Source organism: Phalacrocorax aristotelis, chromosome W (genome assembly GCF_949628215.1).
Source record: "Phalacrocorax aristotelis chromosome W, bGulAri2.1, whole genome shotgun sequence".
Classification (NCBI taxonomy): domain Eukaryota; kingdom Metazoa; phylum Chordata; class Aves; order Suliformes; family Phalacrocoracidae; genus Phalacrocorax; species Phalacrocorax aristotelis.
In genome coordinates this window covers 23,386,317-23,402,942 of record NC_134310.1, presented here as the reverse complement: position 1 = coordinate 23,402,942, position 16,626 = coordinate 23,386,317, and the positions used below count along the sequence as shown (strand labels likewise).

General features: G+C 41.5%; 1 protein-coding gene and 1 long non-coding RNA gene across 3 annotated transcripts in view; one reads left to right on the top strand and one right to left on the bottom strand.

Annotated features, from left to right (window-relative positions):
- LOC142049895 (uncharacterized) overlaps nt 1-16,626 on the bottom strand; it is a 503,625-nt gene that overhangs the window by 380,239 nt on the left and 106,760 nt on the right. The gene's annotated exons all lie outside the window — the stretch shown is intronic.
- LOC142049889 (zinc finger SWIM domain-containing protein 6-like) overlaps nt 1-16,626 on the top strand; it is a 146,013-nt gene that overhangs the window by 94,572 nt on the left and 34,815 nt on the right. For both annotated transcript variants that reach the window (XM_075078054.1, XM_075078052.1), the window contains exons 3-4: nt 3,270-3,418; nt 3,937-4,087. In XM_075078054.1, coding sequence (XP_074934155.1) covers nt 3,270-3,418; nt 3,937-4,087 — 300 coding nt within the window. The remainder of the gene's footprint in view (nt 1-3,269; nt 3,419-3,936; nt 4,088-16,626) is intronic.

Below are 16,626 nucleotides of genomic sequence, written 5' to 3'. Positions count from 1 at the left end.
TGTCCAGTCCTGTTTAATATATTCATCAGTGACCCGGATGATGGGATAGAGTGTAACCTCATCAAGTTTGCTGACAATACCAAGCTGGGAGGAGTGGCTGATACGCCGGAAGGCTGTGCTGCCATCCAGCGAGACCTGGACAGGCTGGAGAGCTCGGCCAAGGGGAACCTGATGAAATTCAATGAGAGCAAGTGCAAGGTCCTGCACCTGGGGAGGAACAACCCCCTGCACCAGTACAGGCTGGGGGTTGACCTACTGGAAAGCGGCTCTGTTGAGAAGGACCTGGGAGTGCTGGTGGACAGCAAGCTGACCATGAGCCAGCAATGTGCCCTTGTGGCCAAGAAGGCCAACAGTATCCTGGGTTGCATTAAAAGAAGCGTGGCCAGCAGGTCGAGGGAGGTTATCCTCCCCCTCTACTCTGCCCTAGTGAGACCACATTTGGAGTACTGTGTCCAGTTTTGGGGCCCCCAGTTTAAGAAGGACAGGGAACTGCTTGAGCAAGTCCAGCGGAGAGCTACAGAGATGATCAGGGGACTGGAGCATCTCCCATATGAGAAAAGGCTGAGAGACTTGGGTTTGTTCAGCCTGGAGAAGAGAAGACTGAGGGGGGATTTCATCAGTACCTATAAATATCTAAAGGGTGGGTGTCAGGATGATGGGACTAGACTCTTTTTCAATAGTGCCCAATGACAGGACAGGGGGCAATGGGCACAAGTTGGAACACAGGAAGTTCCAGCCTAAACATGAGGAAAAACTTCTTTACTGTGAGGGTAACAGAGCAGTGGAACAGGCTGCCCAGAGAGGTTGCGGAGGCTCCTTCCCTGGAGACACTCAAAACCCACCTTTACATTGTCCTGTGTCCCTTGCTCTAGGTGTACCTGCTGAACCAGTGGGGTTGGACAAGATGATCTCCAGAGGTCCCTTCCAACCCCTACCATTCTGTGATTCTGTATACTGGAATTTCTTTATACATCCCAATTAAAAATTTTTATCTGAGTGTAGCCTATATACGATTTTGTGAGGAAGAATGGCTCTGAGTCAGAAGTGTCTGTAGTACTATGCCAAATAGGATCGTAGAGCTCAGCCCCTTGGCTTGGTGTTTTCAGCGTTTATATTCTTCTAACCCACTGGCATGAAAATAATGCTAGTGAAATTATAGTGATGCTGAGCCCCTGGGGAAAGTATATTTGACATTGTTCTGGGAGAAGAGGCCTTGGCGGGGGGGAGTGCTGCTGGCATGGGGCAGCAGGCACCCTTGTTCCTGTAAAGGAACGCTGTTTAAACAATCTGCAGTGGCTGTGTTGAAATTTAACAACTGACTGATGAGCTTTTGATAAAATGTAAACAGAGTACGGAAGGAATTTTGTTTTTTCCCTAATTAGGGAAGCTTAGCTGAGGAATCCTTGGCTACTTTTTATACCAAGGTTATTTAAAGATAAACCTCCACTGAGGTGAGGGATGGATATGTGTGGGTTTTATATCGGTGCTTTTATATAGTTCCTTTTCACAGGTCTTTTCTCTGTGTTTTAGAGCAATGAGATATTTAAACTATTTGCAAGGTGGTGCTGCAAACCTGGGTCTGTTCAACAGCTGCACTGCTTGTTCTCATGTGGCTTGATTTCCCTTTTTATCTTGTTCTTTGCAACTGAAGACTTATCAGCATGTGTTTCATGTAGCTGACTGAATTGAAAACCCCTTAAAACTAACATAGTAAAGATGGAAACACTCACAGAAGAGGAAGTTTTTCATTCCTTGGTTTTTGTACTGTGGTTCCTGTGGAAGGCAGGAGAGTTCTTTCACATCTTCAAAGATACAATTTCTTATTAATCTAAATATATATGTGTGTATAGGCAGCAGCACGGCATTCACAGCTGTAGGCTCTGAAGTTGGAGGCAGTTTAGGAAGTTGCTGAGCTGGAAGTCTTTTTTTGACTCTCAGCAACTAGTATTCAAGACATCCCTCTGACCCTTTAAATCTTCCAATTGTATTTTCATTGAATAAATATTCTAGCATTCCCTGTAACTGCTTAAAAGATTTACCTACATGGCAGAGCTGCAGTTATGAAATAAAGGCTTAAATCAATGGAATCAATGTTTCCATATATCTTTCAATTCCTATACATCTGAAGAGTTGTAGCTATCTCTGCTTTTCAAGTTCTCAGGACTTCTTTGAAAGCAAGTTTTTTGCAAATCTGACCATGTAATTTTCCTTCCCTGCCAGTATCCTTCTTTTAGTATTGGCTACAGAAGTAACATGATCTGGGTTTTAAAAGTGATAGACTGTAACCTAACAGATAGAGATTACAGAGTTGTGACAAGCCCAAAATCAAAATGTCAACTTAACTTGAGTCTTGGACATGCTTAAAATACCTTACATCTGGTATGGTGATGCACTACCTTGAGTTGTTTTCCTGACAGTCTAAAGTGCTTTTCAACCTTTTCAGTTTGAATACCTTTTAAAAAATATCCAGTGAAGGTTCAGGCTTCTTCAGCAATATGTAGATTGCTAGATGGTACAAGAACTTGTTTTAGTAGAGGCCACAAGTAGAAAATTGCAAATCTCAACTGCAAAATTTGAGTTAGAGCAACCTGTGGCCAAAGCACTGCCTGATGTAAATCCAGTCACTTTAGTTGGCACTAGGTTAATTCAGGTAGAGTTGCTCTGAATTGACTATTTTCTGATGACATTGCCTATGTAAAAATACTCCTTCAGAAGCACCAGTCTTACATAGCTGTAATTCTTATTTATGATGGAAACGCCTTTAGTGCTTAAAGTCTTTGGATTTGTTTGGGGATTTTTTTTTTTACTCTTTGTTTAGCTTTGCAGAGCCATCACAGCTCAGAGGCACTGAGGTGATGATTTTCCTCATGTTCATCGATAGCAATGTTCACTAGCAGTCACTTAAACCTGAGCAAGATTGCTGGAGGTACAAGAATTACACAGGTGTTTTGGGGAGATATGTAAAGTGTAATTTTCTTTGTAAAAGCATTCTAACATAGCTGCTGAGATGGAAGGAAAAAACTCACCTTGATTTTAATGTTTTATAAAATATTTTATTTAAATACCTTTTCATAGGCTGTCATTTCTAAGTGCTTAAGACTACTGAGGAGAAATTTAGGTCTATTTTAAAGAACCTTTAGATTAAAGCCAAGACATCCAAAACGGGACAATACACAATCCAAAAATCTCTGCAGTACTCCTTTCTCCTGGACCCACAAATGTCTCTTCCTTACATAGAACATAATGATTTCTTTTCTTGCTGTTTGCAGGTGCTCCTGACCCAACAGCAGGTGCTAGCATAGATGATGAAAACTGCTGGCATTTGGATGAGGAACAGGTCCAAGAACAGGTTAAACTCTTTCTCTCCCAGGGAGGATACCATGGATCAGGGAAGCATCTCAATTTGCTTTTTGCAAAGGTATGTTGAGTACCCTAAACCTATCCTCTTTTCTTTCCCCCCCGCTCCCCCAGCCACTCTGTACTTATTCAGGTCTTACTCCAAGTCCTGTTACTCTAAAATAAGACAGAGCCTTGAGAACATGATGGCAAGTTAATGCAATGGAACACAATCTGCTGCGTCTTGAGATCAGTTTAAGGATATGAAGTAACATTTCAGCTGTCTGCAGCTTTGCTGTTCTCTTCCTTCCTAGCCCCAAAAAGTTGGAGAAACCTGTAGAAATTATGGTCTTGCAGCAGCTTGCCTAATACACCTGTGGATTACTTGTGGAAGAAGTGTGTTTGTGGAATTGCAACGGGATACTGAAAATAAAAATTGTTAAAATTGGGAAGGCAGACTTTTCCTACTTAAAAATTTCACATCAGATATATAAATAATTTCTTATTTAACAGAGGTGGAATGTTTAACACTGCACCATCTTGTCTGTAGTGTGGTTTGGTTTGTTTTTTCAAGTTTGTATTAAAAGACTCATTTCCTAGGTGCGAGAGATGCTAAAGATGAGAGATTCAAATGGAGCTCGCATGTTGACATTGATAACAGAACAGTTCATGGCTGACCCTCGTCTGTCGCTTTGGAGGCAACAAGGAACTGCAATGACTGACAAGTATAGGCAGCTCTGGGATGAACTGGGTAAATGCACAGACTTTAAAATCATTTTAAGCGTTCATGTGTATAATGAAGAAACAATTACAGATTTTGGATGGAGAGAAACTTTATTGTGGTACTAGGTAAAGCAGGTTAGAGTTTTCTGCAGGTTTGCTTGTTTAGTTAAGGTTGGGTGAAACTGAATTTTTTTATCTACTTCCTGAGACAATTACAATTGGAGGAGAGGAAGCATGGTATGAAACAAGTATGTTTGCAACAGGTTGTAAGTACCTGAGGATCTAAAACAAATAAAGCACAAAGTGGAAATGTAGCCAAGAACTGGGGGTAAGTATATAAGCCACTAGCGCTAAACTGGAAAGGTTAAGAAGGAAATCTATTCGCAACTAGAGAGAAATAAAGGGCAAAAAAAGAAGACTCATGAAGAGTATAAGATAGTAACAAAGGAAAGCAGAAGTCTATTACTGAGAAAGAAAGGAGATCAAATAACAGAGGGCTATAATAATTAACACTGCTTTACAGGAAAGGTCAATTGTGACCAGATACACAGGATGAAATGGGAAAGGAATATTTAAACTGGTAAAGTCTGAAGACACTTGCTCTAAAGTGTTCCAGAAACTCACTGACAGTTATGAACTGCTGCTTCAGAAGTTCTAAAAATCTGTAGGAGTTAGTGGTAGGGAGGGGAAATTCAAAACAACTTGAAGGTAAATGTCACCAATATTTTGAAGGTGGGTAGGTGAGTGGAAAGAATAATATTAAGTAATCACCAGCATTGCTTTCCTAGATGTAAGGTACTGGAACAAACTACTAACCAGTTGGTATGTAAGCATATAGAAGATAAAAGTGATAAATGGCAACCTGAATTATTTAAAATACAGTGGTAAATCTAATTTGTTTCTCTAAAAGATAATTCACTGAGTGTATGCCCCACCATAGTCTTAGCTGTAGTAAGGTTTTGGATGCTGTCTTGGAGGTTTTCTCAAAGCAAGTTGAAGACACACTGAAGACACCTAAATGGAATTGTGTCGTGAGTCGTGGAACTTGAAGTAGTTACCTGTGCTCTCACTCAATCTGGAAAGACACTTAAAATCTAGACTTACAGGAGTCTGTCTTAAGATGTGTTCTGGTCAATATTGCTATTCCTGAATTATGTGGCATGGAATATTAAAATAAATATATATATATATTAAAAAAAAAAAACAACAACAAAAAACCAAACACCACCCCCCCAAAAAAAACCACAACCAAAAGCCAACAAAACAACAACCCAAAATTTACTGATGACACCCCTTGGGACAATATATAAACACTGCAGAGAACAAAACCAAAAACCCTAATGCTCTTGGTACATTTTAAAGGTCCAAAACCAAGTTAAATGAAATTAAATCTAAGCAAGAATAACATGCTTCATTTAGAAAGGAAAACTCAGAAGCAAAACTTAAGTTTTCCACTGTTAAAGATGACCAAGACTGATTGCATATTGTCTGGTGGGTGGAGCTAAGACTGGATATAACCTGTTTCGCATAAGAATGTTCGTTCTAAATGAAGCATTAGGCTAATAAAGCACTGGCTGTCTATAGTTGATATTATAGACTTCTGTGGTGGGAAGCCTTAATATCAGAGCAGGCAAAGCTCTGTCAGAGAGTGTAGATATAGCTACTTCACCTTCAAGTATACCAGCACTCTTAGCACGTAATTTTTATGATGCCTTAGCTTGCTGGGGAATAATGCTTTTTGCCAAGCTGGACATGTACACACCAAAAATGTATCCCACCATACTGAAAACTGGAGGGTCTCATGCTTCATTGTTTATGTGGGTTGAGCTGGTAGGTTGTGGGAGAGGCAGAAATGTGTTCTCCATGTTACCTGTAGCAGTCTTACCACATGCTGCCAATAAACATAAAAGGTTTTGTTAACTTTTCTTAGTGGCTCCTCTTCTTGTTTCATCAGTTCCGTATTAACATCATCTTCTTGACAGCACCTATCTGAAGGTGGAATCTCTGCCTGCAGCATCAAATAAGCAATATTTTAGTTTAATCTAATTGATTAGTTTACCTCTGTTTAATCGGAATTGTAGCTGCCACTCCCAAAAAGCCACAGTGCAACCTCCAGCCTCACCACTACCTCAGCTGCTGTATTTGCAATCTGAGGCAGACCCTGTTGTTTCAGTCCTGAACTGTTCTGCCTCCTCTAACAGTACCAAAATATGTTGATCATGTACCACATTTTCAATTGCAAATCCATTTCAATCACTTCAGGTGTGCAGTAGGCTAAGGGTGGGTAGAACTTAGTTTGGTTCTTCCACCTCCAGCTTGTGTTTATGTTGCTACACTGTCCATTTCTTCCCCACACCAGTAGGATTCCTTCCACTGGTGCTTAGCAAGTTCCCTGAAAATTTATGTTAATTGGATTAATCTCTCCAACTTGACTCCTGCCTTGTGTAAATATTAGAAGCTGCTGCTATGTTTTTGCTAGGATTTCACCTTGAGTTTCACTCTAGTTAAACACATCCCTTTTTCCAGGTGAAACAGGCATGTGAATGTGCAAAAGTAGAAGGAGGTTTTAAGGGAGACCATAGTTACGATACTAAACTACAGATGGAAGAGCAGGATGTCCCTGGTGACCCTTGATCTGTGCCAGTAGTGGCAGAGAACTCAGACATTGGGTTTAAGGGGGTGATGGTATCGTTATGTTCTAAAATAATGTTGGTTTCCTATCTTGTCATCTTCTAGGATGTCAGAGAACTAAAATATCAATAAAGGGAGTGGGACAGGCCTTTGCATCCTTAAATTTTTGTATTATCTGTTCAGAGTAATCTGCGAGTGGCATATATGGATGTCTTTTTTAAAAAAAAAAGCTTTATCTGATCTCATTGACTTCACAGATAGATAGCAACATTGTAATTCTGGAGATTTTTAGGATGTGTAAAGTATGTAAAATAGACTCAATAAAGGCTGGCTTGCTTGCATTGTTATGCTGTCTGCCAAATGCTAGGCATGTGGCCACTTTGTCAGTTCCATTTTGGCATAGGTTTTTAAACATACTTAAATATCTTCAGCTTTGCTCTTTGACTGGGTCACTTGAGCCTTTCATTAGAACTTAACTGATGCTTCCTGCCTGGCACTGGGCATTGGCCAAGGATACTGGAAGGACACATTGGGCTCTGATCAGAGTTCCTGCTGAAGGTTATGGTAAATTGTGTTGACTTCAGTAAAAGTCAAATTGGGTTTGTGTGTTTGAAGATGTTGTTTTAAAAAACAACATTAAATACTTCACTTGATTTTCTAATACAAAGTCCTAATTCTGTGAGCAATTTATGATTCAAAGACCTCAAGATAACTAGCTAGTTATGTGTAAGGCTTTTTGTTGCATTTTAAAGCCTCTAGAACAGGGGGAAGAATATAATTATGCTCAGCAGATTCCCCTATTATACATCAAAGAATAGGTTGAGTTAAATGCTCTAAAGGTGTAGTACTGGAAAGATTAATATTACAGGTTAACGCTGTAAGACGTGCTCATATACTTCTCATGCTAGAAGAATTTAGATGCAGCTTCAGTGATGCACTGGTGAATGCTTCCAACTTGCCACAGTAATACATGAATGTGCTTTCCAGAGTTTAGAGTGGAGGTGGAATTCTTCATGTTGCTGCTGTTTAAATGGTGTCTAGGTAGGTAAATTTCACATGCTGATCTGTATGTGTTTAACTCTTGGGGACCATGGTTGAAGACATCAGTATATCAAAATTATTAACTATTTTAAGCTCCTTGGTTTGTCTTTTTAACTAAATTGCATTGGTAAAATGGAGGGATATGGAAATACACAGTAAATATCTGCTGATGCCTGTTGAACCGAGATCTCAGATTTGAAGGTCAGTTAACCTTCTTTGTACCCTAGAGGGGAAAAAATGGTCCATGCAATCTTACTACAGCAGAAATTCGTTAGTATTCATCCATCAAAAATTAAGTAAAAGTTTCTTGTTCTCTATAAAAGTAAAAAAAATATTCCTTAATAAAAGGGGAAAATGTGACACTGTGCCCCAGCCCAGGGATTATGATGGCTATGAGGCTCTGCTTTGGAATTAAATGTTGAGCACTGCCAGATGCCAGACATTGAGAAGAGGCTGAGTTTTATTGGCAAATGGGATCACAGAATCACAGAATCACAGGTTGGAAGGGACCTCAGGGATCATCTAGTCCAACCTTTCTAGGAAGAGCACAATCTAGGCAAGATGGCCCAGCACCCTGTCCAGACAACTCTTGAAAGTGTTCAATGTGGTCGAACCAACTACTTCCCTGGGGAGATTATTCCAATGGTTGACTGTCCTCAATGTGAAAAATTTCCCTCTCGTGTCCAATCGGAATCTCCCCAAGAGCAACTTGTGTCCATTCCCCCTTGTCCTCTCCATGTGACTCCTTGTAAAAAGAGAGCCTCCACCTTCTTTGTAGCTACCCCTTAAGTACTGGTACATGGTGATGAGATCCCCTCTAAGCCTCCTTTTCTCAAGGCTGAACAAACCCAGCTCTCCCAGCCTATCCTCATATGGCAGGCTTCCCAGTCCTTTGATCATCTTGGTGGCCCTTCTCTGGACCCCTGCCAGCCTGTCCACATCTTTTTTGTATAGCAGGGACCAGAACTGTACACAGTACTCCAGGTGTGGCCTGACAAGCGCTGAGTAGAGCGGGATGATGACTTCTTTCTCTCTGCTGGCGATGCCCTTTTTGATGCAACCCAGCATCCTGTTGGCCTTCTTGGCCGCAGCAGCACACTGTTCGCTCATGTTGAGCTTCCTGTCCACCAGGACCCCCAGGTCCCTTTCCACAGAGCTGCTCTCCAGCCAGGTGGATCCCAGTCTGTGCTGCACTCCCTGATTATGTTTTCCCAGGTGCATAATCTTACACTTCTCCTTGTTGAACTTCATAAGGTTCTTGCTGGCCCACTCTTCCAGCCTATCCAGATCTCCCTGCAGAGCAGGGAGAGTAGACACTCCCTTCTGGAGTGTCTACTTCCCCACTCAACTTGGTGTCATCTGCAAACTTCATCAGGCTACACTTGATCCCATTATCCAGATCACTTATAAAACGTTGAATAACATTGGGCCCAATATCGATCCCTGGTGGACACCACTTGTGATAGGTTGCCAGTTTGAAAAGGAGCTATTTACCACCACCCTTTGGGTGCGGCCTGTCAGCCAATTCCCCACCCAATGCATAGACCACTTGTCTAGGCCATAACGCATTAATTTCTCCAGGAGGAGGCGGTGGGTGACCATATCAAAGGCCTTGGAGAAGTCCAGGTAGACAATGTCCACTGCCCGCACCATGTCAACCAGGCAAGTCACTTTGTCTTAGAAGGCCACCAGGTTTGTCAAGTACGATCTGCCCTTAGTGAAGCAATGCTGGCTTTTCCCAATCACATGCTTCATTTGACTTGTGCTGGCCTTCAGGAGGATTCGTTCCATAACTTTCCCAGGGACTGAAGTAAGGCTGATGGGCCTATAGTTACCCGGATCCTCCCTCGAGCCTTTCTTGTAGATAGGGGTAACATTTGCCTTCCTCCAGTCCTCTGGGACATCCCCCGTTCTCCATGACTTCTCAAAGGTTATGGAGAGTGGCCTCTACAATTACATCAGCCAGCTCTCTCAACACCCTCGGGTGGATGGCATCAGGGCCTATCTGCAAGTTAATTGGTGTTTTCTGCAGGCTTCTGGCTGTGAAATGAAATTGGAAGCCCTTTAGCCACATGGATAATACAGGACCTGAATACAAATGTCATATGTCACCATCAGGGCCCACTGTGAAACAATAGTCTTCCCACTCTAACACTGGGCTATTACAGATCATTTAAATATGGGGATTACATGTAAACTAAAAGCCTCATTTGCCTTTTACTGCAATTTAAATGTCCTCTTAGCAAAAGCTAAGTGACAAATTAAATGAAAAGCCCACATTTTTAAAGTTGCAATTCAAAACAACCTTTTATTTCTTTTCGTGTGCCGTGAATGAATCATTATACTTGTCAACCCTAAACCAAGCCATAATTGGAGCAGCTACTGTTATCAAGGTGGGGCTGCTCTTGTGACAACTTAATAAAGCTGAAACTGTTAAACTAAATCCCAGATGCTTAACCTGATGAAAGCAGTCAAGTAGAAGAATCTAAGACAAGTATCTACTACTTGGTGGAGTGAGGGAGCCCAATAGCTTGTCAACACATAGATTACAGGATCAAATATTTTTCTGTGAACTACCATTTTCATTATCTTTATATCTTCTTGCTTATCTTCCCAGTGAAGAAATGTCACATAATTTGCATACTTCAAAACAAACATTTATAGATTTCCTCCATTTTTATATTTAAGAACAGTTTAAGGGGGAAGAGAGTTGTTTTGTGAGTCAAGGGTTAGTTTCTTATGGAACAAAAATATGATGGCTGTGTTGTGGTATGGTGGGTTGACCTTGGCTGGCTGCCAGGTGTCTACCAAGCCACTCTATCACTCCCACTCCTCAACAGGATGGGGGGAAGAAAATAAGATGGAAAGAACTCGTGAGTCAAGATAAAGGCAGTTTATTAAAGCATGTGGAAGCAAAGGAAAAAAACCCAAAAGATTTATTCTCTGCTTCCCATCAGCAGGTGATGTCCAGCCATTTCCTGGGAAGTAGGGCTTAAGTACAAGTAGCGGTTGCTCTGGAAGATAAACATTGTAATAATCAATGCCCCCCCTCCTCCTTTCTCTTAGCTTTTATTGGTAAGCAGATGTCATATGGTATGGAACATCCCTTTGGTCAGTTTTGGTCAGCTTGATGTTGTGCCAGCACTGCTCAGCAGCAGCCAAGACACTGGTGTGTTATCAACACCTTTCTAGCTACCAATACAAAGCACAGTACTATGAGGGCTGCTATGGGGAAAGTTAACTTCATCCCAGCCAGACCCAATACATGTAGGGAAGAGGGTGTATCCAGAGAGCTCTTGCAAAGCAGGGCAGTGGATAAAATTGGCAAACTTGTTCTGGGTTTTCCTCACACTGATCCTGATCTCTGTTGATTCTCATATTTCATGAAGTTGAGGAGAACTTAAAAGATATTCTGTACTTCCAGCTGTGTACTCTCCACATTTTAATGCATAAGCTGCTTCTGCCTATCTCAACCACTTCTTGGTATCTAAAGTTTTTAAGTGTAGGAACCTCTCATGATATTGCCATGAGCCTCATTCGTGGGATAAAGCTTTTCTGGATTATATCCTTACAATCCTTTCTGTTATGCATACTAAATGGCTTGTTCTCAAAGGTGTTGCCTGAGCAGAATAATGTGTCTCTGCCTTAGCAGTTCTAATAGTCTTAGTCTTAGTAGTTTTTCACTAGCACTTTACACTACTGTGGGCTGCTTTATAACTGTTGGAACAGCCTGATGATCCTGAAGGATCATGCCTAAGTTTTTATTAGTAACACTTTGCTCCTCATCTAAAACTTAATTCTAAATGTTGAGTTTAGGCAAGGAACCATTACAAATCAATTAAGAGAGATTTATTTACCATTTTGCCATGAGCAAACTAATGATTGAATGTTAAATAATGCTTTTTTGATTCTGAAACCACTCTGAATTTTTCTGATAAAAGTTTATATTTATCTCTAGAAAACAGCAAGCTAGATTCTTTTAACCTTAACTAAATGAAGCTATTCTCCATCTATATTTCTATCTCAGGCATTCCTTCCCTTTGCAATTAGAGAGACAAACGTGTATGAATGGTACATGCCAGCTGTTCTAAACAGATTATCTCTGCTTAGTAATTAAGGGAGGGGGAAAAAGGACAGAAGCCACTTAGGTTGTTGCCAGTATGCCCCTAGAGAAATTCCTTCCTGATGCCAGATTTGGTGACTACTTCAGGGCTGCCATGAACAAGAATCCCTAAAGTTAAGCATTCATTACAGTTAAAACAGTTTTTGAAGTTTTTATTCCTAAGCTGTCAAACTGATTTACCTATAAATGTTCTAAAAAATTGTTCTGTATTGGAGCTGGTACAAAACTCATTGCGACCCTAACTGTAGAGTTGTGACATACTGTCATGGTTTTAGCTGGGATAGAGTTAATTTTCTTCACTCTAGCTGGCATAGTGCTGTGCTTTGAACTTAGTATGAAAACAATGTTGATAACACACAGATGTTTTGGTTGTTGCTGGGTAGTGCTTGTACTAGTCAAGGACTCTTCTAGCTTCCCATGCTCTGCCGGGTGCACAAGAAGCCGGGAGGGGAGGGGGCACAGCCTAGAGAGTGGTTCCAAACTGGCCAAAGGGATATTCCATATCATGTAACGTCATGCCCAATATGTTAACTGGGAGGGGCTGGCCGGGGGAGGGAGGCAGAAATTGCTGCTCAGGGACGAGCAGCGTTGGTCGGCAGGTGGTGAGCGGTTTTATTGTTTGTGTTTCTGGGGTTTTTTGTTTGGATTTTTTTCCCCTTTTCCATTTTATTATATAATCATTATTATCATAATCATTATTATTATTACTATCATTAATGTTTTATTTTAATTATTAAACTGTGCTTATCTCAACCCACAAGTTCTTTTGCTCTTCCAATTCTCTCCCCTGTCCCACAGGGGTGGGGGGAGTGAGCAAGCAGCTGCGTGGTGTTTAGTTGCCAACTGAGGCTGAACCACGACACTTCCAAGATTAAGTTCAGAGTTTTACTGTGAGCCCAAACTGGTACTTAGCATTATTTTTTTCCTTCCTCTACTTTTAATACTTAAATAACATTAAGCTGCCATTTAATTTTCTGATACCACTTCTAGTAAATACCAGAGCTAAAGAGAAGTAATAGATCTATGGAGAGGAGTTACTGAATCTTCACTAATTTCCAGCAATCTGGCCTTCTGATATTTTCCAGTGTTCTGTCTTTAATGGATACTGGAAAAATAACTGAAAAATTAGAAAAGTAATTTAAAGTGAGAGATGCAAGAATCTCAGTCTGCTCAGGCCTCTCATGCAAGACAAAGGAGGATGATCTCCTTCATGATTTGAGACCTACATAGACTAAAACACTGATAGTTGTCATGGTTTAGCCCCAGTCAGCAACCAAGCACCACGCAGCCACTCGCTCATTCCCCCCTGGTGGGACGGGGGAGAGAATTGGAAGAGTAAAAGTGAGGCAACTCATGGTTTGAGATAAAGACAGTTTGATAGGTAAAGGAAAAGCTGCGCATGGAAGCAAAGCAAAACCCAAGGAATTCATTCACTACTTCCCATTGGCAGGCAGGTGTTCAGCCATCTCCAGGAAAGCAGGGCTCCATCACGCGTAACAGTTACTTGGGAAGACAAACGCCATTACTCCAAACGTCCCCCCCTTCCTTCTTCTTCCCCTAGCTTTATATACTGAGCATGACGTCATATGGTATGGAACATCTCGTTGGTCAGTTTGGGTCAGCTGTCCTGGCTGTGTCCCCTCCCAGCTTCTTGTGCACCTGGCAGAGCATGGGGAGCTGAAAAAGTCCTTGACCAGTGTAACTGCTACTTAGCAACTAAAACACCTCCACGTTATCACCGCTGTTTCCAGCAAAAATCCAAACCATAGCCCCATACCAGCTACTATGAAGAAATTTAACTCTATCCCAGCTGAAACCAGGACAATAGTGAAGACACTATGCCAAGCAAACAAATGGTAGCTGAAAATTGTAATTGGAGCTGGACAAATTTAACTAGAAAACTTGAAATAAGCTTAGAATTTTGAGGCAGTAGATCAGCTAACCAGGAGCTGTGCTAGATTCTCATATTGGAAATCTTATAAATTGAAGTATGCCATTTCTTTGTAAAAAACTCAGCCATCACTTTTGGACTTGAAGACAAAACTAACTCAGGAAATGTTAGAGTATGAAGGAATTCAGACTAGACAATCAGAATGTGTTGTTCTGGACATTTATAGTGTGTTATTTACCTTCTGTGAACATAGTTGTGGCAATCATACTATTTTCCCTGACCTTTCCCACCATACAAGGGAGTGTTTGCACTTGCTCCACTCTTTTAAAAAATGAGATATATTTTTATCCCTTTCTTTTATGAATATCTTTTGTTTGACAAACTTCTCAAACTTTCCAGTTTTGCATCTTCCTAAGAAAATTAACTGAGAGGAATTCATTCGTCTCTATGATAGATTTAAACAGAGGTAGGGTAGATTCGTTATAGTTAGTAGTCACATTAACTTTTGTTCTGAAAATTATCAGTCTTTGAAAATAGACTGTGACTGCTGAGAGTTTATTACCAGTTAAAATATTTTATAAAATATCCAGTCTCTGTTTTGGGCAGGAGCATACTTTGTGTTCACCACCTAGGTGTAAATGCTGGCAACTACTTCAAACCGTGAAGAATCATATTAAGTTATTCATAAAGTAGTATTTTTGTAGTATTTGTGCTAGTATTACCAGTGGTTTTACCTTCAATTGACTGTTTGGGAAAAAATTAATTAATAGTATTGTGGATATTAGGGAAGTCAATCAGTGAGATTCATTTGCAGGTGCTTTATACTTTCCCCTAGCTTTGTAGACTAACAGCCCATGCCTTGCTATAGTGATTAGATGATAGGGTATTTTAAGTGCATAGAGGGGCATCAAATGTACATGTGACAGATACCCAAATGCTCTCTTGGGTAGACTGTAGTCTGTGTCTATGATACTGTAAAGTGCACCTTTCAAGCAAATTTCTCTTGTTCTATGAAACCCTTTGGTCAAATGGCAGAGTGTCTGCAAAGATAGGGCAGTTTTTAAAACAAACTGAAAAAGGCATAACCCAGAACAACAAGCTCATGCAAAATGACAGAAGTGCTTGGTTAGTTCCTTTTTCCATTATGCTAACAGTTGAAAATGTAGGAAGACAGGAGCAGGAGTTTTTCGTTACTTGACACACACAGATCAGAGCATGTAGTTGATGATAGCTTAGAATAGAATCTCAAAATGTAAATACCTTTCCTTTCAGCTGAATACAAGTGTGCCTTTAACCCTTGGAGCAGAGGTATGCAGCAAGGGAGAAAGGAAAACTTAAAGAATTAGACACTTGTTTTGTCCCTGGGTTACACCTCCACTCCCTCTAATGAACATTCAAAGTTTAGTGTGCAGAAGGGAAATGATTCCCTCTTGCCATCAGTGCTGCAACTAATCTATTGCATTAATCAGTCAGCTAGTGTGAAATGCATGGGGACTGATTATAATATCATACACAATATAATCAGCATGAAGCACTTGTCAAAACCAATACATCAAAGTTTAATTCAGCAATAGAATGAATTACAGCAAAATGAAACAATCTTTTTGTCATGGTTTAGCCGGCAGCTCAGCCCCACACAGTCACTCGCTCACTCCCCCACCGGTAGATGGGGGAGAGAATCAGAAGGGTAACACTCGTGGGTTGAGATAAGAACAGTTTAATAATTAAAATTAAAAGAAACAACAACAGAAATGTAATGTAAAGGAGAACAACGAGAGGCGCAAAACCCGGGGGGGGGAGGAAGGAGGGGAATTACCGCCCTAACAAACCGCACGCAACGCAGCAACCCGCCGACCCAACGCGCACCGCCCCGAGCCGCAAACTGCCCCCCCTTAATATACTGGTCATGGTGTCACATGGTATGGAATGAACATGCCATTGGCCAGTCGGGGTCAGCCGACCCCGCCATGGCCCTGCCCTGCCCAGCCCTCTACCACACAGTAGCCGACCCCCACGGTGAGGAGAATTAACCCCTTCTCAGCCAAAACCAGCACATTCTCCACCCCTTAGTCCATACCATTTACACCATGCCCAGGTCCCATACAATGCAATACAACCGTACCAACCACCACCCCACCCCTCCCCATCCTTTAACATAATACACAGACATCATTCCCTTAGTTCATGGACCTTCCCTGTAAAATGTCCATTAAAATGTCCATTGAGTTCACCCAGTCCATGACTCTGGGCTCCATCTGTCCTATCAGTCTTTCAGGGTGGGAGAGATGGTGTGTGTGGCGTTGGGTTGCTGCATACCGAGTCAGTCATCATTCCATCACTGCTGCATTTTGCTTGTTTCACAGTCTATCTTCCATGGGTTGGGAGGCTTGTACTCTGATATCATTGCTACAACACGGAGGCGACACACAATATTATATAGCAGTTCGCATTGTGCCATTCAGTTCATTGACTGTTTTCGCCCAAAATCAAATCCCCTTGAGGCACATATCAGATTTCTCCATCCTCCTGCATCACCCACCAAGCGCAACCAGGTCCTCGAGCAAAAGCAGTCCTACGAATGGGTTTGCCTTTACCCGAGGCAGGAATAACCCAGACTGTTTTCCACAGCATGTTTTTTACATGCACTACAGGGACTCTATTCCCTTCCACAGTACGTAAGGGTTCTGACTGGGCAGGGCCAGCTCGATTGGCAGATCCCCTAGTGCTGACTGACCAGGTGGCTTTTGCTAAATGTGTATCCCAGTGTTTAAATGTTCCAACCCCCATTCCTCTCAGTGTAGTCCTTAACAGTCCATTGTATCTTTTGATTTTCCCAGAGGCTGGTGCATGATAGGGGATGTGATACACCCACTCAATGCCA